This window comes from Hyperolius riggenbachi, chromosome 2 (genome assembly GCF_040937935.1).
Source record: "Hyperolius riggenbachi isolate aHypRig1 chromosome 2, aHypRig1.pri, whole genome shotgun sequence".
Taxonomy (NCBI): domain Eukaryota; kingdom Metazoa; phylum Chordata; class Amphibia; order Anura; family Hyperoliidae; genus Hyperolius; species Hyperolius riggenbachi.
In genome coordinates this window covers 412,109,350-412,136,166 of record NC_090647.1, presented here as the reverse complement: position 1 = coordinate 412,136,166, position 26,817 = coordinate 412,109,350, and the positions used below count along the sequence as shown (strand labels likewise).

Below are 26,817 nucleotides of genomic sequence, written 5' to 3'. Positions count from 1 at the left end.
TAGAAAAAACCTGTGATCCTGAAGTGGTTAAAACAAACCAGCAGTACAAGCACAGTAGTCATTCATAGCGATCTTCAGCCCCTCCGTGTGCTTTCAAGGCACGCCTCTGGTATATCACCATATGAACTCATTACCTGCATATACATGCACAACCCATCTACCACTGCACTCAACTGGGTCTCTGGACTGAGCCGGTACTCGCTTAACCTGCATCAGGGATGCAGGGCACAGCACCAGGCTAGCCCCCCCCCCCCCCATCCTCCCAATAAGCACGGCTCTCTGGCGTCTGGTGTTACCGCACGAGATCTGAATCTACGTGAACACTTGGCCAAAAGACAGCCGATACGGATACGGCAGTGCTCTATCACCGCATCCCTAACGCGGGTTATGTGCGTGGCGGCTCCGTCCGGAGACCCAGCTGAGTGCAGTGGTAGTTGGGTTGTGCATGTAGATGCACGTAATGAGTGTGTATGGTGATATACCAGAGGCGTGCCTTGAAAGCACACGGAGGGGCCGAAGATGGCTATGAGTGACTATTGCGCTTATGCTGCTGGATTGTTTTAAAGGGGCATGAAGAAATCACCAGATCCATACAATATATAGGTGCACCTATTGGACTGTACAGGCTAGGTCCAGTCTAGTATGGCTTATGAGATTTTTAGATGGTTTTAATTGTGGCTACGGTGTTTTTTTGATATGGAAATAAATTACGTTATATATTATACATAACTTTGGGCGAACATTCTTGTCCAGTTTGGCTGCAAGCACTCCCGCCGCCGGCCGTTAGCCCAGCGATCAGTGAATGGGATTATAGCTCCCATTCATTGATCGAAGTCCCCCGCAGAAAAACAGAGTTAAAAAAAAGTTTCCCGTCCTCATTCATGTTCCTGGAAGCGTGGTCGTCAGCTTCCAGGACTTTTTGACTGTGGCCATCTTGTGGCCAAATAGTAAAACTACACCCACATCCATTTTTTATTAAATACCTTTTTTATTTTTTTTTACATTAAAAATTAGGTGTTTACCTCCCACACCAAAAATCACCCAAATAACATTTTTAATAAAAAAACAAAACATATAGTTACCTAAGGGTCTGAACTTTATAAATATGCATGTCAAAGGAGTATATTAATATAATTTTTTAAATTATGGGATTGTAAATAGTGATGGACGCAAATTGAAAAAATGCACCTTTATTTGCGAATAAAATATCGGCGCCACACATTGTGATAGGGACATAATTTAAATGGTGTAATAAGCGGGACAAATGGGCAAATAAAATACATGGGTTTTAATTATGGTAGCATGTATTCATTTCAAACTATAATGGCCAAAAACTGAGAAATGATTTTTTTTTCCATTTCTTTCTTAATATTCCTGTTAAAATGGATTTGGAATAAAATAATTTTTAGCAAAATGTATCACCCAAAGAAAGCCTGATAGGTGGGGGGAAAAACAAGATATAGATCAATTCATTGTGATGAGTAGTGATACAGTTATTGGCAAATTAATGGGAGGTAAAAGTTGCTCAGATGCAAAAAAAAATGGACAACCCTGTGGGCTGAAGTGGTTAAAGCATGTTTTGTAGATCTTGTCAGGCTATTTGCTTTCTTTTTTTTAAATGTGGTGTATTAGAGGTATAGGATAGTTTTTGTTGGGAGTTTAAGATTGTATTTATCTAGCAATTTATGAATATTTCTACAGTCACTGTGTAAGCACAAATTTAAATCCATTTTTTTTTTTATTTAACATAGGTGGCTTACTCTTACACTTATGAACTGAGGCCCTATTTGGACCTCTTACTTCAGATTTTGTTAATTGAAGATTCCTGGCAGACCCACAGGTGAGCATGATTTTACTTTTTTTTTTCTTTTTTTCTTTTTTTTTTTTTTTTTTTTTATTGAACAACAAATTACTGAAATTTGACAGTTTCAATAAAGCAAGTTCCTTCCAGAAGAGATGAACAATCAAATGCATATAGAACATACACTGTATTGCATTTATATCTTCAAAAGTCAGAGGGTATACATCTATCACATCAGCAGTATCCATAAACCAGATAACAATATAGCCTAACGATAACTGTTCTGCATACAAAAAGACTGAAAAGAAAAGCGTAAAGAAGTGACAGATCATGATATATGCTCAATCATGTATAGGAATCACCATAACAAGGAACAGGCAGCCCCCTCTAGTGGGTAAAGACTGTTAATGTGATTTTACACTTTGACTAAAATGACAACTTTCTTCCCTAACCTGACATTTTCGAGATGTGGTCTGATCACGACTAATGCTGGGGATACACGGTACGTTTTGTACCATGCATCGGGCCGCAGGATAGATTGCGGCGCATTCCCGCGCGCGGCCAGATCGATTCCCGCTTGTACCCGCGGGCGGCCAGATCGATTCCCGCTTGTACCCGCGGGCGGCTTCTTATCTTCCGCTCGTTTCTTCTATTGTCCTGCCCACCGGTATAGAGTGCGGAATCGATCTGGCAGGGTTTCGACCACGTCGGAAATTATCAATTGAGCCATCAGCGGCTCGATTGATTAAAAAAAAACAAAAAAAAACGCACAATGTATGCCCAGCAATAGTCCTGTGGCTTCCTCAGCACCTCGCTTACTCTACCCTCCTTGGTGATTAAATGAAGGCCTTCTCACTGATAAGGTGACAGTATAGAGGAGCATCTCATGGATTACTTTTAGAATAATGGCACAACAGGAATTAAACCTGACACCCTTTGACAAGCCCATAAAACAACCATTAAATGTCAATTCATCGAAATTGCACCTCAACATAAAAGGGCTAAAACTGAGCAATAGCTCAACACAGAATACAATTTGTCACGTCTTGCAATTGCCAATGCGCCAAAGCCCTCCCTAAGACCTCTTTCACAGTGCGACGTTAAAGTCGCACGTTACAACAACATGTAACGCACAATTACTTACAGCAATGAAAAATCAATGGGCTGTTCACAGTGCAGACGTTGCATTTGTGTCAAACGCTGCACGTTAAATGAAAGTGCTGCATGCTATGCGTTATACACGTTTTTAGCTGCGTTAGAGCTGTGTTTGCACATGCTCAGTAATGTTTTTTTTTTATTTTACGCATGCGCCGTTTTCGTTCTATCACTGTGGGACGAAAACTGTGCACCAAATGCAGGGCTGAAGAATGCACTATAACGTCCAAGTTGGGCACGTTGTGTGACCTTAACATCTCATCAAACGTAACATCTTACTGTGTAAGAGGCCTAAATCTATTAAAACAAATAGAAGAAATTTCAGCCCAGGTTAATAGAATTCTGTCTGCTAGAACTGAGAAAGCAATACGCTGGACCAAATCTGACCCACTCAGTATTCTTAGAGAGTTTGCTGAGTATAGGTAGTCCCCAGTTAACGAACAAGATGGGGACTGTAGGTTCTCTCCTAACCTGAATCTGTTCTCAAGTCAAAACATTGTGCCATCTCTGTCCCATGTACCTCCCCTGTGCCTCCAGTGTCCCCCTCTGTGTCACCTCTGTAGCTGCTTATACAAGTTTAAAAGCCATTTTTTTTTTTTAAATTTGATTTGTTCCCATGGAAACACAGAATCCATGCCATTCGTATCGGCGGGTGGTTCGTAAGTTGGACTACCTGTACTACCAAATACTATACTTTTCATCCCAAACCTCCTCAAACCTTAATCAAGTAGACATCTTCCTCCAATCCGAAAGATTATTAGCAATAATAAATTACACTATAGTAGTTTTCACTAAAGCCTGGCAGCCTTATGGTATTTTTTTTTCACTGCGATATTTGCCATGTTTATTGCTGTATAAGACACCCAAAAAATGGGGAGAAATGGGCAGAAAAAGTCCTTGCATCTTATATGGCAAAGGCAGGGAACCCCTGAATAAAAAAAATGTCTGCCGATACAAATCACCACCACGTCGAGGATTCCCTGCCTGTTCCCGGCTCCCCTTGCGTGCCTCTGCTCTTGTGTTTCTAATGATCAACTTGTGATGATGAAGCATCATCACAAGACAATCACTAGAGCAAGCTGTATGGATGTGAAGGAAGTCTGCAATCCCAGCGGGCATGGCGGATAGGTAAGTGAAATATGGGCGCACCAGGTTTATTTATTTTTCCTTTTTTTTTTTACCTCTAAACCTAGGTGTCTTATATTCCGGAGCATCTTATACAGCGAAAAATATGGTGTACTACTAAACAAATGTGTCCCCCATAGTATAGATCTCGACCCCCAGTATAACAGACAAATGCGTTTCCCCATAGTATAGATCACTTCCCCCTCTCCCCCCCCCCCCCCCCCAGTATAATAGACAAATGTGTGTCTCCCATAGCATATAGAGATTCCCCCTCCCCCTAAGAATTGGGGCTCACAGTGACTGCGGCTGCGCTTAAAATGCAGGACAGAACTAATGACGTCACTTCCTGCATTTGAAGCACACTTGTGGTCACTGTTATGCACCACTGGCCGTTCTTCTGTTTCTTTTGTCGCGCTGTGGTCTGTGACTGTCATGCTGCTGTGGAGATAAACCGCCCATAGTGGGGGGGAGGTGGTGCTGGCAGATGGCACAGCATGGGAGGAAGGAAGAGGGGGCTGCGGGCAGCCAGACTGGCGGACTGAACACGAATAGCACAGCACAAGAGGAGCGAGGGCAGGCATAGTTCCATGAGTGCAACAGCGCCCATGTCACCAGCCATGCCAGCACCTGTTTAAATACGCCACTGCATGGGGGGCACATAGGGGATACTACAGGGCACGGGGGGAGACATGGTAGGACACATGGGTGAGACATAGGGACACAGGACGACACCATTTGTGGAGAACATACAAGATGCTCCTGGAAAATAGACGCACCAGGTTATGTTTTTTTTTTTCCTGGTTTTTGCCCTCTAAACCTAGGTGTGTGTGTCTTATATTCTGGAACATCTTATACTGCGGAAAATATGGTAAGCTCTGTTGTTAAAACAAAACAATAAAACTTTTGAAACAAAAACTTGGCAGTCTTGGCTCTCAGCACATTGATGGCCTCAGAGCCTGCTTCCTTTCCGTTTTGAGACATCCTCTATTTTTCCTTCCTTTCCCACTTGTGTTCCTGTGTCCTCAGTATCAAGACCCAACACAGTCTTTATAGTTTTACCAATTGGAAGATGCACAGTCACTATAAAATATTTTAATTTCATAGAATGTTCTGTTTTTTACATTGTTATATATTTTTTCTAGCTTGTCTCCATTTGTAAGTTACCAGTTTAAAGAGAGTCTGAAGCCATATTAAAAATGGCTTTTTACCTTATATTCATGTCTGCCCCTGCTAAAACGCCGCTATGGCACTATCCCGCGGCATAACCAGGGGTCTTTACCCCCCAAATCCCACCTGCTACCTCCGGGGAGCGCTTCCGTGTGAGGCAGGGCTATGAGCTGCAGCCCTGCCTCACACGCGTCTATCAGCGGCGGATCTCCGCCTCTCCCCTGCCCCTTTCAGTCTGCCTTCGCTGAGAGGGGCGGGGGAGAGGCGGAGATCCGCCGCTGACAGACGCGTGTGAGGCAGGGCTGCAGCTCATAGCTCTGCCTCACACGGAAACGCACAGGGGCAGCAAAATCCACGACCAAGAAAGTCGTGGATTTTGCAGGGGGGGTTTGGGGGGGTAAAGACCCCTCGTTATGCCGCGGGATAGCAGCGTTTTAGCAGGGGCAAACATGCCCCTGCTGAATATAAGCTAAAAAGCCATTTTTAATATGGCTTCAGACTCTTTATATATGTCACGCTGGGACGAATAATTGCTTTTATGTTTTTTAACTGAAAATGACTTTTGTCAAATAAAAACTTTTGAGACTAAAAAGACAACCAAACTGTGTGCAGTCAACTGATTCATGAGGTTCATTCATTCAGAGATTCATGTTCTAAAATTTTATGTTTATCTGATTATGCTTTTTCATTTCTACACTTACTGTGCCACCTTCAAATTGCAGCCATTTTGTACAAAGTTATACTGCATTGTTGTTTACTAGCTGTGTTGTTGTGGGTGGTTTCAATAACTGTTTTCTGTCAGAGGCATAGTGGTGTTGCATTTATATTTGTTACAGGAATTAAGAACAAATAAGTAGATGTCCTTTAAATGTTCATTTTCTCATCATCAGGATGTTGAGGAATGCAACATATACCTGAAAACTTAGGTCATTAAATGAGTAGTTAATTTATATATGATGGCATCTCGCAAATAAAGTAATTATTGCATTGCACTTTTTTCTTTAGGATACACAATGCACTTAAAGGAATACCAGATGACAGAGATGGTTTATTTGACACCATCCAGCGCTCCAAGAACCACTATCAGAAGAGAGCTTACCAATGCATAAAATGTATGGTGGCTCTGTTCAGTAATTGTTCTGTCGCATACCAAATATTGCAGGTAATTATCACTTTTTTGGTCAATTTTGTGTAGTGTTAAGTTCAGAGTCAAGTCACAGGATGGCTTTCCCTTGCCTTCTCTTGGACCTTTCTTCTGAAAAAGACATGCTTTACCACCACCTTCTACTCTAGATCCTGTGTTGTATCGGTTTTCATCACATCTTACTCTTTTGGATTTCTTTTTATTCCTCTGGCCACTGTTTTAAGATGTTTCTTGAAGGACAACTGGAGCAGGAATATGGAGGCTGCCATATTTATTTACAGTTACAGCAATACTAGTTACTTGGTAGCCCTGCAGATCCTCTACCTCTAATATTTTTAACCCTAGACCCTGAACAAGCATGCAGCAGATCAGGAGTTTCTGACATTGTCAGATCTGACAAGATTAGTTGCATGCTTGTTTTTGATGTTATTCAGACACTCCTGCAGCCAAATAGATCAGCAGTACTGCCACGCAACTGGTATTGTTTAAAAGGAAATATGTCAGCCTCCACATCCCTTACCTCAGTTGTCCTTAAACATGGCTTCACACTGGACTCTAGTATACTTCGGTATTCAGAGATGTTCTTAATCCACTTCAAATTTGCAAGGTACCCAGATCCTGTGACTTCAAAACCCTTCCACAACCATGTTGGTATGATGTATTTGTGTTAATATTCTGTGTTCGTTTTGTGCCAGAAGTTGTGCTGCGTACTACTGCCAAACATATCCTTTCATCTGCTCTGTCCAAATGACACTGTCCCAGAAGCCTTGTGCTTTGTTCAGTTGCCATGTACATTTTAGATTGGTTAATGACAAGATTATATTCCCTTTAAAGCAATGTTAAAGTGAACCTAACTGATGAATAACAAGTGTTTAACTTACCTGGGGCTTCTACCGGCCCCCTGCAGACGTCCTGTACCCACACCATCACAAAGCGATCCTCCGGTCCCCCACAGTGACCCTCTGTCATTTGGATGCACGGCCCTGGTCCGTGTGCCACCTGAAAATGCACAGTGGCCATCGACTCGCCAGTTGGCTGGCCGAAAGAGGGTCGCTGCGGGGATTGTGACGGCATAGGCACAGGACGTCTGCAGGGGGCTGGTAGAAGCCACAGGTAAGTTGGTCTTTTTTTCTATTCCTCAGTTTAGGCTCCCTTTAAAGAGGTCAGGCTGAGACAAATGAAAAAATAATTGTACTGCATGAGCTTTAATAAACAATATTATTATAATTGATAATCTGGAATGCTGTATCACTTGTACACTATTTCATATTCCTGTCACGATATTGTGTAACCCAATTGCTTACAATTACCACATAGGTGTACATGACCCCCAACAGTGGTAACATACCTCTTCATGCTAGTTAGGTAGTCTCCTTTTTTTATCCCCATAACAATTAATAAATTACAAATTATATGCAGAGACATACTGTAAGTACTTAGTGGATTATGACAGGTCTCTTATTTTGTACATGCATATTAACCTCCCTGGCGGTAACCTCCGACCTGCACTCTATACTTAGAAAATAACATCTGCACTCCAAGATGTCAAGGTGGGCAAGTACAGGAAAATCAAATAATGTATAGATAAGAGGAAAGCAACCTGTACATATACACTGCACCACCATGGAAGATGTATAAACCATAAATCTTTATCGAACCACATAAGAAACGTGTTTAAAAACACTTAAAAAAAACCATCAAGGGAAAAGTAGTCAGCCACCTGATAATGTCAAATAATAAATAACACTCCTCACCTCACATATGATAAATGGCCTGCGGGGTAGCAGCCGCAGAGGATTGTATGGCCCCGGGAGTAATTTTTTTAATAAAAGTTGTTGTAAAACTTGTAGCTAGCACTAGGCTAGCTACCTGTGTGCCCTAAGTCCCTCCGCTCTGCTCCGATCATCACCGTTAAACGTACCTCCCACAGATCCCGCGATAGCTCAGCCTCTCCAATCACCTCCAGGCTTCGCTATGGGGAGGATCGGGACTGGGCATGACGTCATGCACAGTCGTCTCCATAGCGACGACTGAAGCTGATTGGGGAGGCTGCGGCTCTTGCGGGATTGCGGCTGGGTAAAAGCGCCAGCGATCGGGGGGATCAGAGAGGTGCGGGGGGGGGGGGGGGAGACTTGGGGACACAGGTAGCTAGCCTAGTGCTAGCTACAAGGTTAACAACAAATTTTATTTAAAAAATTACTCCCGCGGATGCAACCACCGAAACTGCGTATCGCCAGGAGAGTTAAAGCGGATCCGAGATGAAAAACGAACTATAACAAGAAACTTGTCTATATGTCATATCTAATGTTTAGATAGTTTACACAGCATATCTAGCTGCAAACAGCTTCAAACGTTTGATTATTTATTACTGTAATACAATGAGGACAGCCATGTTCTCTTTGTCACATTGTCAAAGGCTGAGGGCTGGAGATGCGATCAGCTTGCCTGTGTGTAAATTCAGTCCCCTCTCCTCCTCCCTCCTCCCCTTTGCCTCTGAAATCAATGGCTAGTAACCTCCTCCTTCTCCTGCCCATACTGAGCTCCTATACGCCCTTGCTACAGTACCAAGGCACAAAAGGAGCTTGTGGGCGAGGCTTGTTTAGTTTATAGGGAATTAGAGTATTAAAACAAAACAACAACAAAAAGGTATTTGTCTTGAGGAATGCCCTATAAACTATATGAAAGGAACACAATTGTACAATGAGTAAACGTTTATCTCGGATACACTTTAAGACATAAAAATGCTTTAACATAGTTTTGTATTGTACCTCCAGAGCAATGGAGATTTGAAAAGAAAATGGACGTGGGCTGTGGAATGGCTGGGGGATGAACTGGAGCGCAGGCCATACACTGGCAATCCTCAATACACATACAACAATTGGTCTCCACCAGTACAGAGCAATGAAACTTCCAATGGCTACTTTTTAGAACGATCACACAGTGCTAGGATGACACTTGCAAAAGCTTGTGAGCTCTGCCCTGAAGAGGTAAGAAAAAATGGATTTATGTATATAATGTACATTTAAGAATTGTTTACTTGCTTGGAAAAGTGCAGAGATTTTGGTGAATAGGCTAAATGTTTATAGGGTTAGTTTAAGAAAAAAAAAACTATTGATAAAAACAAATATATATATATATATATACACACACATATACACACGCTTTATTGGGGTACACATTACCACTAGTGCTATGGGCACTTTATTTCTGCAAACAACTCCTCTCTGCTTTAAAAATCATCCTTCACTCCTCACACAGCTCGCAAATCTACTTTACTGTGTTCCCCTCACAGCATGCAGAAGAGTCTGGGGAGGAAGCTGATCAGAAGAGTTAACAGATAGCCTGTTGCTTTAATATAACTAGCAGTCCGGGAGGTATGAAAACACCACTCCTGATTGGCTGCTTGTCATGTTAAGCCTCGTACACGCCTGAATTAAGTTGGCTGATATGACCGACAATGACTGCTTCAGCCAACAATTAGGTGTGTGTATAGCGCCAGACACCCAACCCACGAGCGATCCGCCAGACAGATCTACCCAACCCCAGTGATGCCCATCCCCACAGATGATCCCATTGTTCACGCCGCATGACAACACGCCTGCGCCGCTTGTCCCTAACCACCCACATCCTCCATTACATGTGAATGCAGCGCGTCTCTGGCCACACAGCTGACACGTGTGCAGTCCGGGCAAGGAATACTGCTCACGGGGATCAGGTGCTAATCCCCAACGGGCGACATATGAAGTGCATGTGTACGAGCTCTTACACTTCTGGCTGCATGTCCTGTAATGTCCAAATCTGGCTGCTCTGTGATTTCTATGCTGGTAGGGGGAAACACTAATAAAGATATTTGGGAGCAGTAGTGAAGACAATAAATACATATTGCTGGAAACTTAACCTCTTCCCACCACTTAAATAAGGCTGAGAACGGTTATTTTTTATTTATTTGTTTTGTCAGTTCTCCACTCATCACTAAACTGACAGTAAATGACTCATTCCTTCAGCAAGGTGATTCAATACTAATACACTAAGGAGTTGATAGCAACCCCCCTGTGCAGGAACATGGTTTGGTCCTGTAGAGCCATGGATTTTTTTCATCTGAAAATGTCTGGATAATTTACACAGCATAGAGCCAGAGCGGAGTGAAGAAATAAATTGCTGCTAGTACTGGTAATGTGTGCCCTACCATATATCATTTTTTTATTATCTAAAGTTGTTAAAATTGATATTGCCCTTTAAGTCTTTTATCTTAAAATGCACTGCAATTAATTTAACAGGTTTAAAGTGGACTGAAACTTGGCATTTAAAGAGTCCTTATATCCTTAAACCTATTAGCACAGTTTTTTTTTTTTAAAGAATAGTATTCAAATAGTTAAAGGATACCTGAGGTAAAACGTGACATGAGATAGATGTGTGTGTGTGTGTGTACAGTGCCAAGCACACAAATAACTAGGCTGTGTTCCTTTTTTTCTTCCTCTGCCTGAAAGAGTTAAATATCAGGTATGTAAATGGCTGACTCAGTCCTGACTCAGAAAGGAAGTGACTACAGTATGATCCTCACTGATAAGAAATTCCAACTATAAAACACTTTCTTAGCAGAAAATGGCTTCTGAGAGCAGGAATGAGATAAAAAGGGTCATACGTTTTAGCTGTAGCATACTTCAATGAATGTGTAATTGAGCAAACACAATAAAACAATTAAAGCTTAAAAAGTAGATTGAAACATAAATTAAAACCGTGGAATATCTTAAAAGGTCATTTTTAGGAGAAGGAAGATAGATGCAATCGTTTTTCATGTGTTTATTTTCACCTCAGGTGTCCTTTAAGGTCCGTACACACGCCGGACTGGAGGCAACGAGGGGTCCGTCGTCACCTGCTGCTGGGTGGGCGTTCCAGCGGCAGTCCGGCGTGTGTACAGTCTGTCTGCAGACTGATACGGCTGTTTCTGAGCGATCCGCCCGGCGGATCGCTCAGAAATTGCTAATCGGATCTGTTTCAATCTGATCCGATTTGGTATTTTCCTTTTTCTTTCTCTCTCCGTTTTTGCTATATAGTCTATTTGCGACATATTTTTCTAGTCTTTCTTCATAGAGAAGGGTGGGGACATCAGTAGAGGCGGAGCTACAGCCCAAAGCTCTGCCTCCCCGGGCAGCAAAATCCATGACCAAGAAAGTTGTGGGATTTTCTACTGGGATTTGGGGGGTATAAAGCCCTCATTTTGGCTCGGAGATTCAGCGGTTTACCTCTACTGAGACTACTGAAGCAAACTACAAGGTAAAAATAGCAATTTTTGTTCGCTTCAGAGTCTCTTTACCTTAAAGACAAAAGAGTTCAGTTTAGGTTTGCGTGAGGTAAAAGGTTTCCTGAATACTACATGCCTTATCACCATGGTGAGGACTCTAGAACCGTTATTAAAGACAGGCGATAAGCTTAGTGAATTTAGCCCAAAATGTGTATTTATTTTTCCTTCAAAACATGTGCTAGGGCTTATTTTCAGGGAGGTGTTATATTTTGTGGGGGGTAGCCAGTAGAGCTGGCCCGAACCACCGATTTTCGGTTCGCGAACCTACCGCGAAAGTTCGGTTCGCGCAAACTTTTGCGACCCGCAATAGACTTCAATTGGGAGGCGAACTTTGTAAATTAGAAAAATTTATGCTGGCCACAAAAGTGATGGAAAAGATGTTTCAAGGGGTCTAAGACCTGGAGGGGGGCATGGCGGAGTGGGATACACGCCAAAAATCCAGATTGGACGCAAAGCAGCGTTTTAAGGGCAGAAATTACATTGACTGCTAAATTGCAGGCCTAAAGTGCTTTAAAACATCTTGCATGTGTATACATCAATCAGGAAGTGTCATTAGAGTACTGCTTCACACTGACACACCAAACTCACTGTGTAACGTACCGCAAACAGCTGTTTGTGACTGCCGTGCTGGACTGGTGCGCACCATGGTGAGAGTGCAGGCCGTGGCGGTTTTCAAGCCCATATGGTTGCCAGGCTGTGGTAGCTCAATGATAGAACAACAGTGACTGTCCAGCTGATCAAATTTGGTCTGTCCACAATGAAGCCACGACCTTATTATCTTTGGTGTGCCACACCCCGAGATGCTCATATAGCCAGCGGTCATTGCTTCATTGTGATACGCAAGCCCCTTCACCGCGGCAAGGTAATGATCACGAAGGGGAATAGGCACATGTACATGCCTTTTGTTTTGTTGTTGCAGCCGCAGTGCAGCCAGAAAAAGTAGGCAAGCATGTACACGCACCAGAAAAAATTATAGCGGCCGCTGCTAGTAGCGGCCTTAAAGGGAACCAGAGACGACCAGGGTAGAAAAAATTAAAAAGCTTTTATTACATACCTGGGGCTTCCTCCAGCCCCATAAGCCTGGATCGCTCCCACGCTGCCGTCCTCTGCTGTCTATATCATCGCTACCGGGTCCCGTCACTTCCGGCGCACGTGACCAATTTTTGCATGAACAGGGGTTCCCTCCATATCCTTACGCATGCACCTGCGTAGTATGCAGGCGAGCGCGTAAGGATATGGAGGAAGCCCCTGTGATGCGGAGAATTGGCCGCGTGCTTACGTCAACTGGCCAAAACTACGGGACCCGGTACCAGCGGATAGAGGCAGCGGAGGACGGCGGCGTGGGAGCGATCCAGGCTTATGGGGCTGGAGGAAGCCCCAGGTATGTATAAAATCTTTCCCCCCGACATCTCTGGTTCGCTTTAAAAATTCAGGAATCCGCCTGGACCCTGTTGTTGGTGGCGGAGAAGGCAGTCAAGCGGCCTGCGGGCAGATATGCTGTGTGGGGAGCGACTTAGTCTTGGGGCAGGCGTGCAGGCAGAGATGCTGTGTGTGGGGACTGACTTAGTCTTCGGGCAGGCCTGAGCGTGCTTGGCAGACCAGGCATCCGTGGTCAGATGGGCCCTTGACCCAATGCTGTGTGCCAGAGATGTCACCACTTGCCTTTCAGCATCACGGTACAGTTTAGGTATCTCCTTTTTTGAGAAAATATTGCGGCCTGGTATCTTCCACTGTGGTGTGTGGCTTTGCTTTTGTGTGCTGCTTTTCCTCAAGTGGTCATCCCATTGCAGTTTGTGCTTTGTAATCATGTGCCTTCGTAAGGTAGTTGTCCCTACGCGGGTCTTGGTCTTTCCACGGCTCAATTTTCGGTGGCAGAGTACAGATGGCATTGCTCTCATCTGAGGCAGACACACAAAAAAATGTCCACACCGCTGAGCCCTGGGGTGATGGCACTTTGGTGGTGGCGGCCGACTGAGTGTTAAGTGGGGTGCCAGAATCAGAGCAGGAGGAGGAAGATATGTCACGCTTCCGGGCAGAAGCTGAGAAAGAGGAGGTGTTCTGTGTTAAATGGTCAGCTACGTCCTGACAATATTGGGGGTTGATGGCATGTGCCTTCTTCTGAACACTGTACTTTGGTCGAGGGCTGCACGAAATCACGACAGCGCGACCTCAAACAGACCTGCCAGGTGGCCTGCATCTGCCTTTTGTTTTGTCCATATGGGGGGGAGGGGGGGATGAAGTGAAAGGTATGCACCGACTTGACTATAACAATGTGCAGTAACACAGGTGCAGTTAACAGGTATGCGCAGAGTGGTATATGACACTGCGTGCACTCACGTAGGTAGGTGGGTGCACTGAACACAATAGATAGGTATATGCAGTGATGAGGTGGGGGCACTGAACACAACAGGTAGGTATATGCAGTGATGGGTATTACAATGTGCACCTGTCACACACAGACAGGTAGCGGACAGGCACAGTGTCACTGCGTGCGCTCAACTCACGTAGGTAGGTGGGTGCACTGTGAACAGGTAGGTAGGTATAAGCAGTAATGGGTATTACAAGGACACACACACACACACACACACTCACACACTGTCTATGCAACACAAGTGTCAGTGGGACACACAGAAAGGAAAAAAAATAGATCACAAGAACAAGATTAGCTCTCAACAGAGCTGTTGTGGGGTGCTATTTTAGCAATAAGAATCAGCAAGGAGCAAGCTAAGAAGCCTACAAGAGCCTAACTAATCTCTCCCTATGAGAGAGGCTGCAGCAGCTGTCCCTTCTCTACAGGCACACGAGTGAGTATAATGGCCGGTGCCTTTTATAAGGGGGAGGAGTGTAGCCTGATTGGCTGCAATGTGCCTGCTGTGATGTAGAGGGTCAAAGTTGACCCTAATGGTGCATTATGGGGGTGAACCGAACTTTGAGAAAAGTTCACTAGCGAACGCGAACCACCAAAGTTCGCCGGCGAACCATTCGGGCCATCTCTAGTAGCCAGATCCCCCTTGTATATAGCCAGATCCCCTAGTACAGAGTTCCCCAACCCTGTCCTCAAGGCCAACCAACAGTGCATGTTTTTCAGAAAACCACAGGTGGGGTAATTAGTGTCTCAGCAGAGCTGATTAACTACCTCTGTGGATTTTCAGAAAACATGCACTTTTGGTGGGCCTTGAGGAAAGGGTTGGGGAACACTGCCCTAGTACCCTAGTGTATAGCTGGATCCCCCTTGTATATACCCAGTTCCCAGCGGCTATACCCTTGGCCAGTGTATATAGCCAGATTGCGTTGCAACACCCCCACACACACACACACCGCCAATTTACCTCCCCTGCTCCTGGCTACCTCCTCTAGAAAGTCTGATTCCCCCTGCTGCTTATGCCATACATAATTCACACCTAAGATCAGCGGTGAAGGCAGCTAGAGTTGCACAGTAACAGCTCATGTATACAGGAAACAATCTCTGTTTACTTCCTGTATATGTGCGGTGTTACTGTGTACTTCTTTTCAGGCGAGGTCCTACTTTCGGGGAAACGCAGTACAAATAGAGTCCTGTAAGGATTCCCTTTTTTTTTATTGTTAGACATGGCATAGTTTTCAACATTTTATGATGAACAGGAGTGCTGGAATAGGAGCATGCACACTGCTAAGGGAAGTAGATTTACACATAACAGGGTGGAGTAAATTTGGAGAGGGCTCTAGCAGTTTTTATGGGGTATGTGGTAGAATAAAGGTGAGAGCCCGCATTGAACTGTAAGGATGGAGCATATGGAAGGGGGAATTAACCGTCCTGCATTGGTCGGGATTCTCCCGATTGGGGGGGGGCTCTCCCGCTATCCCGGGAAGCCCCCCTTAAGTCCCGGCCGGCTGGGGAGAGAAGACAGAAAAAAAATGATCGAGGCGCCAGCCGCACCAATAAGGGATGCGGGAGTCTGCTTTATTCCTCTCCCTTGCCCTGAATGCCCCCACCTGCTGTGAACGTGTCGTCGTCCCCTCTGTAGGCAGTGTGTGCAGAGCGGTAGGTCCTCTTACGCTGATCCAGGCGCACCGGCAACTAGTGATGTCATGGTAAACAGGAAGCAGGAGACTCCAGTTGCCGGTGCGCATGGATTGCGGTAAGAGGACTTACCGCTCCGCACACACTGCCTACAGGGGGGGGGGGACACATTCACAGCAGGTGGGGGCATTCAGAGGAAGGGAGGGAGGAATAAAGCAGGCTCCCGCATCCCTTATTGGCGCGGCTGGCGCCTCGATCATTTTTTTTCTGTCTTCTCTCCCCAGAGAAATCTCCTCCCCACACAGGGGCACCTTCCTCCCCACCCACGGGCATTCTCTTCCCCCCTCCACTGACGACCCCCCTACCCACAAGCACCCTCCTCCCCACCCACCAGCACCCTCCTCCCCACCCACTGGCACCCTCTTCTTTGCTGACTGACACCCTCCTCCTACCCACTGGCACCCTCTTCTTTGCTGACGGACACCCTCCTCCTACCCACTGGCACCCTCTTCTTTGCTGACTGACACCCTCCTCCTACCCACTGGCACCTTTCTCCTCCACCCAGTGGCACCCTCCTTTCCACCCACAGGTACCCTCCTCCCCACCCAGTGTCACCCTCCTCCTACCCACTGACACCCTCCTCCTACCCACTGGCACCATCCTCCCCACCCAGTGTCACCCTCCTTTCCACCCACAGGTACCCTCTTCCCCACCCACTGGCACCCTCCTCCCCACCCAGCGTCACCCTTCTCCCTGCTCACCGGCACCCTCCCCCACCCACTGGCACCCTCCTCCGCAAACTCATTCCTCCCATTGTCACCCTCCTGCAAAAGCAGGGGTGTGGCTTAAGGCCACACAGGGGGCGTGGCTTAAGTGTCCTTCTTTCACATCTTCAAATGTTGGGAGGAGATGTAATGGCACGTAGTAGGAGTACATAATGTTTTAAATAAATTGAAGTTTAGGCTGAAGTATTTTCTTTAGCATTATAACATGTATTCTGTTCTAACAACTTTTCTTGCAGATGTTACAGTAAATAAGTTTGTGTTTTTTTTGTTTGTTCTTTCCCATATTGACCAATCTTGAACTATTGAACTTATTACCAGTTCCCTGCACTCGTGTTTTTCAGACATATAGGAATTTTAGGACCTCAAATTCGTGAGAGAAAATAGTCCCGCTGCAGAAAACTGTAATTTAGAGCCCTGGATACTGAACACTCACTGTATAGGGGAAAAGGAACACATGCTAGTTCTGAGTATGATTGAGACTGTGCATACAGGTGTTCAGTATCATATTGTATATCACTTCAGGGTCCCTCTAAATTAGAGCTATTTTGCTCTCTGCCAAATATGCAATATTTTCCATCTTAATTTGATGTGGGAAAAATCTGGCTACATGACTAAATTAGTACAGTTTACATGCACCCACAGTGTGATACGCTTGCTTTTATTTTGTTATCGAAACACATTATTGAACTGAATACAGCTAAAATGAGTTAAAATGTCTATTAGTTATTTTTTATTGCTTCTGTGTCATTATTGGCAAAATGTCCACTTGCTTTTGTAAGACTGCAGTAAAAAAAAAAAGGTTTGGAAAGGCACTGTGATTTTACTTTACAGGACAACTGAAGTGAGAAGAATATGAAGGCTACCATTTTTATTTCCTTTTTTAATCAATGCCAGTTGCCTGACAGTCCTGCTGATCTATTTGGCTGCAGTCGTGTCTGAATAACACCAGAAACAAGCATGCAGCTAATCCAGTAAGATCTAGAACCATGTTAAATACTGGAGAACAGGTTATTTAATGTGCATTTACCCCTTTAGGGGGAGCAAAGGGTGCCAATATCCTTAACAACAAAACAAAGGAACCAATTTCTCACAAAGCTTCATAATTTATTAATTCAGTATACAAACCCCGCAGTAAACAACCCCTACCCCCCTAAAAACAATGCCTATATTGGATTGGAGCGCTCCCCATTCACACCAACACATGCACATGCAAATTATGGCCTGGTCAGCACAAAAAAATGCTCAGTTTGAACAGCAATTCAAGATCTATCTAGTTTTCTTTGCAGCATCGCATTTATCAATGGAATTCTGTTTTAGAGCTAGTCAGTATGATTTCCGCATCACAGTTCCATATGTTGCTTTAATCTTCCAAGTCTACAAGCGCTGAGATGATCTTATAAGAGACGAGACGTGACATGAGGTGGTGAGTGCTGCTGAGCAGCATTGGAATAAGCATCATATAAGGACTATGCATAATTAAGAAAGCTCAAGGGAGCTCTAACCATGCTGTGTGAGTGCAGCCTATTGTAGAGGAAGGTGTAGTCCAAGGACATTAGTATTTCTTTGAAAGATTAAAGCAATATATGGAACTGTGATGCGGAAATCATACTGACTAGATATCAAACAGAATTCCATTGATAAATGCGATGCTGCAAAGAAAACTAGATAGATCTTGAATTGCTGTTCAAACTGAGCATTTTTTGTGCTGACCAGGCCATAATTTGCATGTGCATGTGTTGGTGTGAATGGGGAGCGCTCCAATCCAATATAGGCATTGTTTTTAGGGGGGTAGGGGTTGTTTACTGCGGGGTTTGTATACTGAATTAATAAATTATGAAGCATTGTGAGAAATTAATCCAGTAAGATCTGTCAATAATGTCAGAAACGCCACATCTGCTGCATGCTAGTTCAGGGTCTGTGGGTGAAGGTATTAGAGACAGAGGATCAGCAGGATAGCCAGGCAACTGTTATTGCTTAACCACTTCCCGACCGCCGTATGTACAATTGGCGGCCGGGAAGTGCACCCCGCAAGGACCGCCGTATTGACAATTGGCGGCGGTCCTTGTAGGGGCATGGGCGGAGCGATCGCGTCATCAGTGACGCGATCCTCCGCCTCCGCCTGGCGCCGCTCACCCGCCGCAACATCCCGCCGGCCATACGGAAGCGCCGGCGGGATGTTAACCCCGCGATCGCCGCATACAAAGTGTATAATACACTTTGTAATGTTTACAAAGTGTATTATACAGGCTGCCTCCTGCCCTGGTGGTCCCAGTGTCCGAGGGACCACCAGGGCAGGCTGCAGCCACCCTAGTCTGCACCAAGCACACTGATTTTTCCCCCCCCCCGCCCCAGATCGCCCACAGCACCCATCAGACCCCCCCCCTGCCCACCCCCCAGACCCCTGTTTGCACCCAATCACCCCCCTAATCACCCATCAATCACTCCCTGTCACTATCTGTCAACGCTATTTTTTTTTTTATCCCCCACCCTGCTCCCTGCCCCCTCCTGATCACCCCCCACCCCTCAGATTCTCCCCAGACCCCCCCCCCCCAGACCACCCCCCCTGTTTACTGTATGCATCTATCCCCCTGATCACCTGTCAATCACCTGTCAATCACCCATCAATCACCCCCTGTCACTGCCACCCATCAGCCAGCCCCTAACCTGCCCCTTGCGGGCAATCTGATCACCCCCCCACACCAATAGATCGCCCGCAGATCCGACATCAGATCACCTCCCAAATCCATTGTTTACATCTATTCTCTCCTCTAAACACACACTAATTACCCATCAATCACCCATCAATCACCCCCTATCACCACCTGTCACTTTTACCTATCAGATCAGACCCTAATCTGCCCCTTGCGGGCACCCAATCACCCGCCCACACGCTCAGATTGCCCTCTGACCCCCCCTTATCAATTCACCAGTGCATTAATTACATCTGTTCTTCCCTGTAATAACCCACTGATCACCTGTCAATCACCTGCCAATCACCTATCACCCATCAATCACCCCCTGTCACCCCCTGTCACTGCCACCCATCAATCAGCCCCTAACCTGCCCCTTGCGGGCAATCTGATCACCCACCCACACCATTAGATCGCCCGCAAACCCGCCGTCAGATTACCTCCCAAATGTATTGTTTACATCTGTTATCTTCTCTAAACACCCACTAATTACCCATCAATCACCCCCTATCACCACCTGTCACTGTTACCCATCAGATCAGACCCTAATCTGCCCCTTGCGGGCACCCAATCGCCCGCCTACACGCTCAGATTGCCCTCAGACCCCCCCTTATCAATTCGCCAGTGCAATATTTACATCTGTTCTCCCCTGTAATAACCCACTGATTACCTGTCAATCACCTATCAATCACCCATCAATCACCCCCTGTCACTGCCACCCATCAATCACCCCCTGTCACTTCCACCCATCAATCACCCGCTGTCACTGCCACCCATCAATCAGCCCCTAACCTGCCCCTTGCGGGCAAACTGATCACCCACCCACACCAATAGATCGCCCGCAGATCCGACATCAGATCACCACCCAAGCGCAGTGTTTCCATCTATTCTCTACCCTAAACACCCACTAATTACCCATCAATCACCCCCTGTCACTGCTACCTATCAGATTAGACCCCTATCTGCCCCTAGGGCACTCAATCACCCGCCCACACCCTCAGAATGCCCTCAGACCCCAGCCCTGATCACCTCGCCAGTGCATTGCTTGCATCTATTCCCCCCTCTAATCACACCTTGAGACACCCATCAATCACCTCCTGTCACCCCCTAGCACACCTACCCATCAGATCAGGCCCCAATTTGCCCCGTGTGGGCTCCTGATCACTCGGCCAATCCCTCAGACCCCCTTCCGATCACCTCCCCAGTGCATTGATTGCATCTATTTTCCCCTCTAACCACCCCCTGAGACACCCATCAATCACCTCCTGTCACCCCCCTAGCACTCCTATCCATCAGATCAGGCCCAATACAACCTGTCATCTAAAAGGCCACCCTGCTTATGACCGGTTCCACAAAATTCGCCCCCTCATAGACCACCTGTCATCAAAATTTGCAGATGCTTATACCCCTGAACAGTCATTTTGAGACATTTGGTTTCCAGACTACTCACGGTTTTGGGCCTGTAAAATGCCAGGGCGGTATAGGAACCCCACAAGTGACCCCATTTTAGAAAAAGACACCCCAAGGTATTCTGTTAGGTGTATGACGAGTTCATAGAAGATTTTATTTTTTGTCAAAAGTTAGCGGAAATTAATTTTTATTGGTTTTTTTTCACAAAGTGTCATTTTTCACTAACTTGTGACAAAAAATAAAATCTTCTATGAACTCGCCATACACCTAACGGAATACCTTGGGGTGTCTTCTTTCTAAAATGGGGTCACTTGTGGGGTTCCTATACTGCCCTGGCATTTTAGGGGCCCTAAACCGCGAGGAGTAGTCTAGAAAACAAATGCTTCAAAATGACCTGTGAATAGGACGTTGGGCCCCTTAGCGCACCTAGGCTGCAAAAAATTGTCACACATGTGGTACCGCTGTACTCAGGAAAAGTAGTATAATGTGTTTTGGGGTATATTTTTACACATACCCATGCTGGATGGGAGAAATTTCTATGTAAATGGACAATTGTGTGTAAAAAAATCAAACAATTGTCATTTACAGAGATATTTCTCCCACTTAGCATGGGTATGTGTAAAAATACACCCCAAAACGCATTATACTACTTCTCCTGAGTACGGCGGTACCACATGTGTGACACTTTTTTACACCCTAAGTACGCTAAGGGGCCCAAAGTCCAATGAGTACCTTTAGGATTTCACAGGTCATTTTGCGACATTTGGTTTCAAGACTACTCCTCACGGTTTAGGGCCCCTAAAATGCCAGGGCAGTATAGGAACCCCACAAATGACCCCATTCTAGAAAGAAGACACCCAAAGGTATTCCGTACGGAGTATGGTGAGTTCATAGAAGATTTTATTTTTTGTCACAAGTTAGCGGAAAATGACACTTTGTGAAAAAAAACTATTAAAATCAATTTCCGCTAACTTGTGACAAAAAAATAAAAACTTCTATGAACTCACCATACTCCTAACGGAATACCTTGGGGTGTCTTCTTTCTAAAATGGGGTCATTAGTGGGGTTCCTATACTGCCCTGGCATTTTAGGGGCCCTAAACCGTGAGGAGTAGTCTTGAAACAAAAATGACCTGTGAAATCTTTGGACTTTGGGCCCCTTAGTGCAGTTAGGGTGCAAAAAAGTGCCACACATGTGGTATCGCCGTACTCGGGAGAAGTAGTATAATGTGTTTTGGGGTGTATTTTTACACATACCCATGCTGGGTGGGAGAAATACCTCTGTAAATGACAATCTTTTGATTTTTTTACACACAATTGTCCATTTACAGAGGTATTTCTCCCACCCAGCATGGGTATGTGTAAAAATACACCCCAAAACACATTGTACTACTTCTCCCGAGTACGGCGATACCACATGTGTGGCACTTTTTTGCACCCTAACTGCGCTAAAGGGCCCAAAGTCCAATGAGTACCTTTAGAATTTCACAGGTCATTTTGAGAAATTTCGTTTCAAGACTACTCCTCACGGTTTAGGACCCCATTTTAGAAAGAAGACACCCCAAGGTATTCCGTTAGGAGTATGGTGAGTTCATAGAAGATTTTATTTTTTGTCAAAAGTTAGCGGAAAATGACACTTTGTGAAAAAACACAATTAAAATCAATTTCCGCTAACTTTTGACAAAAAAATAAAATCTTCTATGAACTCACTATACTCCTAACGGAATACCTTGGGGTGTCTTCTTTCTAAAATGGGGTCATTTGTGGGGTTCCTATACTGCTCTGGCATTTTAGGGGCCCTAAACCGTGAGGAGTAGTCTTGAAACGAAATTTCTCAAAATGACCTGTGAAATTCTAAAGGTACTCATTGGACTTTGGGCCCTTTAGCGCAGTTAGGGTGCAAAAAAGTGCCACACATGTGGTATCGCCGTACTCAGGAGAAGTAGTATAATGTGTTTTGTGGTGTATTTTTACACATACCCATGCTGAGTGGGAGAAAGATCTCTGTAAATGGACAATTGTGTGTAAAAAAAATTAACAAATTGTCATTTACAGAGATATTTCTCCCACCCAGCATGGGTATGTGTAAAAATACACCCCAAAACACATTATACTACTTCTCCTGAGTACGGCAATACCACATGTGTGGCACTTTTTTGCACCCTAACTGCGCTAAGGGGTCCAAAGTCCAATGAGCACCTTCAGGCTTTACAGGGGTGCTTACAATTTAGCACCCCCCAAAATGTCAGGACAGTAAACACACCCCACAAATGACCCCATTTTGGAAAGTAGACACTTCAAGGTATTCAGAGAGGAGCATGGTGAGTCCGTGGCAGATTTCATTTTTTTTTGTCGCAAGTTAGAAGAAATGGAAACTTTTTTTTTTTTTTTCACAAAGTGTCATTTTCCGCTTACTTGTGACAAAAAATATCTTCTATGAACTCACTATGCCTCTCAGTGAATACTTTGGGATGTCTTCTTTCCAAAATGGGGTCATTTGGGGGGTATTTATACTATCCTGGAATTCTAGCCCCTCATGAAACATGACAGAGGGTCAGAAAAGTCAGAGATGCTTGAAAATGGGAAAATTCACTTTTTGCACCATAGTTTGTAAACGCTATAACTTTTACCCAAACCAATAAATATACACTGAATGGGGTTTTTTTAATCAAAAACATGTTTGTCCACATTTTTCGCGCTGCATGTATACAGAAATTTTACTTTATTTGAAAACTGTCAGCACAGAAAGTTAAAAAAATCATTTTTTTGCCAAAATTCATGTCTTTTTTGCTGAATATAATAAAAAGTAAAAATCGCAGGAGCAATCAAATAGCACTAAAAGAAAGCTTTATTAGTGACAAGAAAAGGAGCCAAAATTCATTTAGGTGGTAGGTTGTATGAGCGAGCAATAAACCGTGAAAGCTGCAGTGGTCTGAATGGAAAAAAAGTGGCCGGTCCTTAAGGGGTAGAAAGCCCTAGGTCCTCAAGTGGTTAAAGGGAACTGAGCACATTCTCTTTCACTGGAATCTCTCCTGACATAGAAGCTGCCATGTTCCCCCCTCCCCTTCTCACATTCCTTATTTACAGAAGTCCGAGATGCTGACACAATCTTGACACATTGACACACACACCATGGCTTTGAAGACACACTCCTAATTACTAACCCCCTTTGCTGATGAAAGGCATTGTTTACCTCTTGGTAATTAGCTCAATAAAACAATTAGAGGTTCCTGAAGTCTCTGCTGATGGGGACGGTCGGCAGGCCTGCTCAAACAAGCTAATTTAACTACTTTGAATGTAAAATACAAGGTAAAATTAAAGTTTATTTTAATAATGAAACAGATAGTCTGCATGCATTTTTCATGTGCTATAGAAATATCCTGAGTGAAAAAAAGGTGCTCGGTTCATTTTAAAAGGAAATAAAAATGGCAGTGTCCATTTCTCTCTCACAGTTGTCCTTTAACCACCCTGGCGTTCTATTTCCCCAGGATTTCCGTGCAAAAAGTGGTTCAATTAATTTCCAATAATTTTCAACCAATTTTTTTTGCAATCATTTTTTTTATATTGAATTCAATACAGGTTATTGTATTGAATTCAATAAAAAAAAAGTGTTTGCTGCGAGATTTTGATGATGCTGTGTGACATTGGTGCCATCAACGCCGATCGACGGGGGACATGTGATCGCCAAGGGAGAAGCAAAATCCGCCAAGGGACATGGAAGAAGGCACTGGAGAAGCTATCAGAGGTACGCGGCGAGGGATCAGCATGCCAATGGTGAGTATAAGACCCAGATGTATAGCCAGATGTATTAGCCAGATGTGCAGCCAGGTGTAGTTAGCTAGATGTTTTGCCAGGTATATAGGGAGCAAGATGTTTGCTGGTGTATAGGAGACAGATGTGCAGCCAGGTGTATAGGAGACAGATGTGCAGCCAGGTCTAGGGAGTCATATGTATAGGGAGCTAGGTTTGCGGGTGCCTCTGCCCCCCCCAACCCCATTGCCCCCGATGCCCCCTAACTGTGGCCGGGTGTCCCTTCTGTGGGGGGGGCTCCCCTTCTGTGCTGGCTGGTAGTGGCCGGCGGGGATCCCCTCTGTGGGGGGGGGGGGGAATCCCCATACTGTGCGTGTGGGTGGCCCTTCTGTGTGTGCATTGGGGGGGGGGGCAGGTATCATCCTTCTATGGGGGCTAGTCGTGGTGGGTCGGGGACACCCCCTTCTGTGGGAGGTGGGGGTCCCCATCTATGCGGGCTGTGGGTGGCCTCTCCCTCCTCTTCCCCCATCCCTCCCTCTCTGTCCTCCATGCCCCCCCTCTCACCTCTGATCCTGTGTCCCCCCCACTACACACAGCATACAGAACTAGCATCCAGCCACCCTGGGAATCCCTGTGCAGCCGGCGGGGCAGAGAATGTGTGGGGCTGTGCAGGGATTCCCCTTCTTTGTCGGCGGGTGGCTGGTGCGGGGATCCTCTCTGTGGGGGGGCCGGGGATCCCCGTACTGTGCATGCGGGGTGACCCTTTTGTGTGTGCGGGGGGGCGGGTATCCCCTTCTATGGGGCTGGTCTTGGCCGGTCGGGGACACCCCCTTCTGTGGTGGGGGGAAGGTGGGTGTCCCCATCTATGTGGGCTGTGGGTGGCCTCTCCCTCCTCTTCCCCATCCCTCCCTCTCTGTCCCCCGTGTCCCCCCCCCCCCCGATCCCGTGTCTCCCCCCTGTAAGAAGCCCTGATCTACTCACCTGAGGGCTTTCTCCTGCGGCGGCCACGATGGACACCCTCCTCCTCCATCGCGAAGTCTCGTGTTCTCTGTAATTACAGTACGCAGCTTGGTGACGTCACCAAGCCGCGTACTGTAATTACACAGACCGGGACTTCGGCGATGGAGGAGGAGGGTGTCCATCGTGGCCGCCGCAGGAGAAAGCCCTCAGGTGAGTAGATCAGGGCTTCTTACAGGGGGGAGACACGGGATCGGGGGGGGGGGGGGAACACGGGGGACAGAGAGGGAGGGATGGGGAAGAGGAGGGAGAGGCCACCCACAGCCCACATAGATGGGGACACCCACCTTCCCCCCACCACAGAAGGGGGTGTCCCCGACCGGCCAAGACCAGCCCCATAGAAGGGGATACCCGCCCCCCCGCACACACAAAAGGGTCACCCCGCATGCACAGTACGGGGATCCCCGGCCCCCCCACAGAGAGGATCCCCGCACCAGCCACCCGCCGACAAAGAAGGGGAATCCCTGCACAGCCCCACACATTCTCTGCCCCGCCGGCTGCACAGGGATTCCCAGGGTGGCTGGATGCTAGTTCTGTATGCTGTGTGTAGCACAGATCGCTACCCACAGCGTGCTGGCAGGCATCCAGCCATCCTGGGGAATCCCTCTGATGAGGGAAAAGTGCAGCCGGCGGGGAAGAGAAACAAGAAATCTCCCTGGCGGTATTGACGAGCTCAGCTCGTCAATACCGCTTTCAGCAAGTTTTTCCTGGACGAGCTGAGCTCGTCAATACCGCCAGGGTGGTTAAAAAAGCATGGAAACTAAGCATACATATTGTTTTGCAAATCTGAACATATTTCGTTATATCTTGAGTGGAAAGATAATTTTAACCATAACTGAATCATATTTAATATTTGTAATTATGCAAGTTACTTAACTTAAAGGGCTTTGTATTTATATAATAAAGTATCGTTTGTGTAAGCATGATTTATGTTTAGCTCTTCTAAATATATTAATTACTAAGAACATTTGTTAATGCAAGCTTGTGGTGTTATGACATTTGTAGTAGTGTTGTATTGGGAAGATCTAAAAGTCACAAATATTCCATGTTGGTGGACCACAATCGCCACTATGAACACTATTACATAATATATTCAGGAAAAAGCAGGAAACCAAAAAATGCAAATTAACCTTTTCTTTTAATGTTCCAAAAAAAAGTTTAGAAAATCTATACAAAAACTTCAATCCATACAAATGTCCATAGAAAGAACACATCAGGTGGTATAGTGCATATCACTAATTTATAGTAGAAAAGGCAATAATATTGATTTGTTTTGGGTCAATGACCCTTCTTCAGGCCTTTATATATGTTACGGCCAGAACCCGAAGTGTGGCCACTTCTAGTTCTGGCCGGCCACTTCGGGTTCTAGCCGGCCAATATGCGAAGTGGCCGCAGCGCTGCGGCCAATGTGAGAAATGTAATGTTTACAGCCGTCTCGCCCGGCCAAATTGATGACAAACTTGCTTAATTTA

The 26,817-nt window shown here is 45.6% G+C and overlaps 1 protein-coding gene across 3 annotated transcripts in view; it reads left to right on the top strand.

Annotated features, from left to right (window-relative positions):
- Nucleotides 1–26,817, top strand: part of USP9X (ubiquitin specific peptidase 9 X-linked) — a 342,688-nt gene that overhangs the window by 287,951 nt on the left and 27,920 nt on the right. For all 3 annotated transcript variants that reach the window (XM_068269855.1, XM_068269853.1, XM_068269854.1), the window contains 3 exons: nucleotides 1,752–1,840; nucleotides 6,254–6,410; nucleotides 9,167–9,379. In XM_068269855.1, coding sequence (XP_068125956.1) covers nucleotides 1,752–1,840; nucleotides 6,254–6,410; nucleotides 9,167–9,379 — 459 coding nt within the window. The remainder of the gene's footprint in view (nucleotides 1–1,751; nucleotides 1,841–6,253; nucleotides 6,411–9,166; nucleotides 9,380–26,817) is intronic.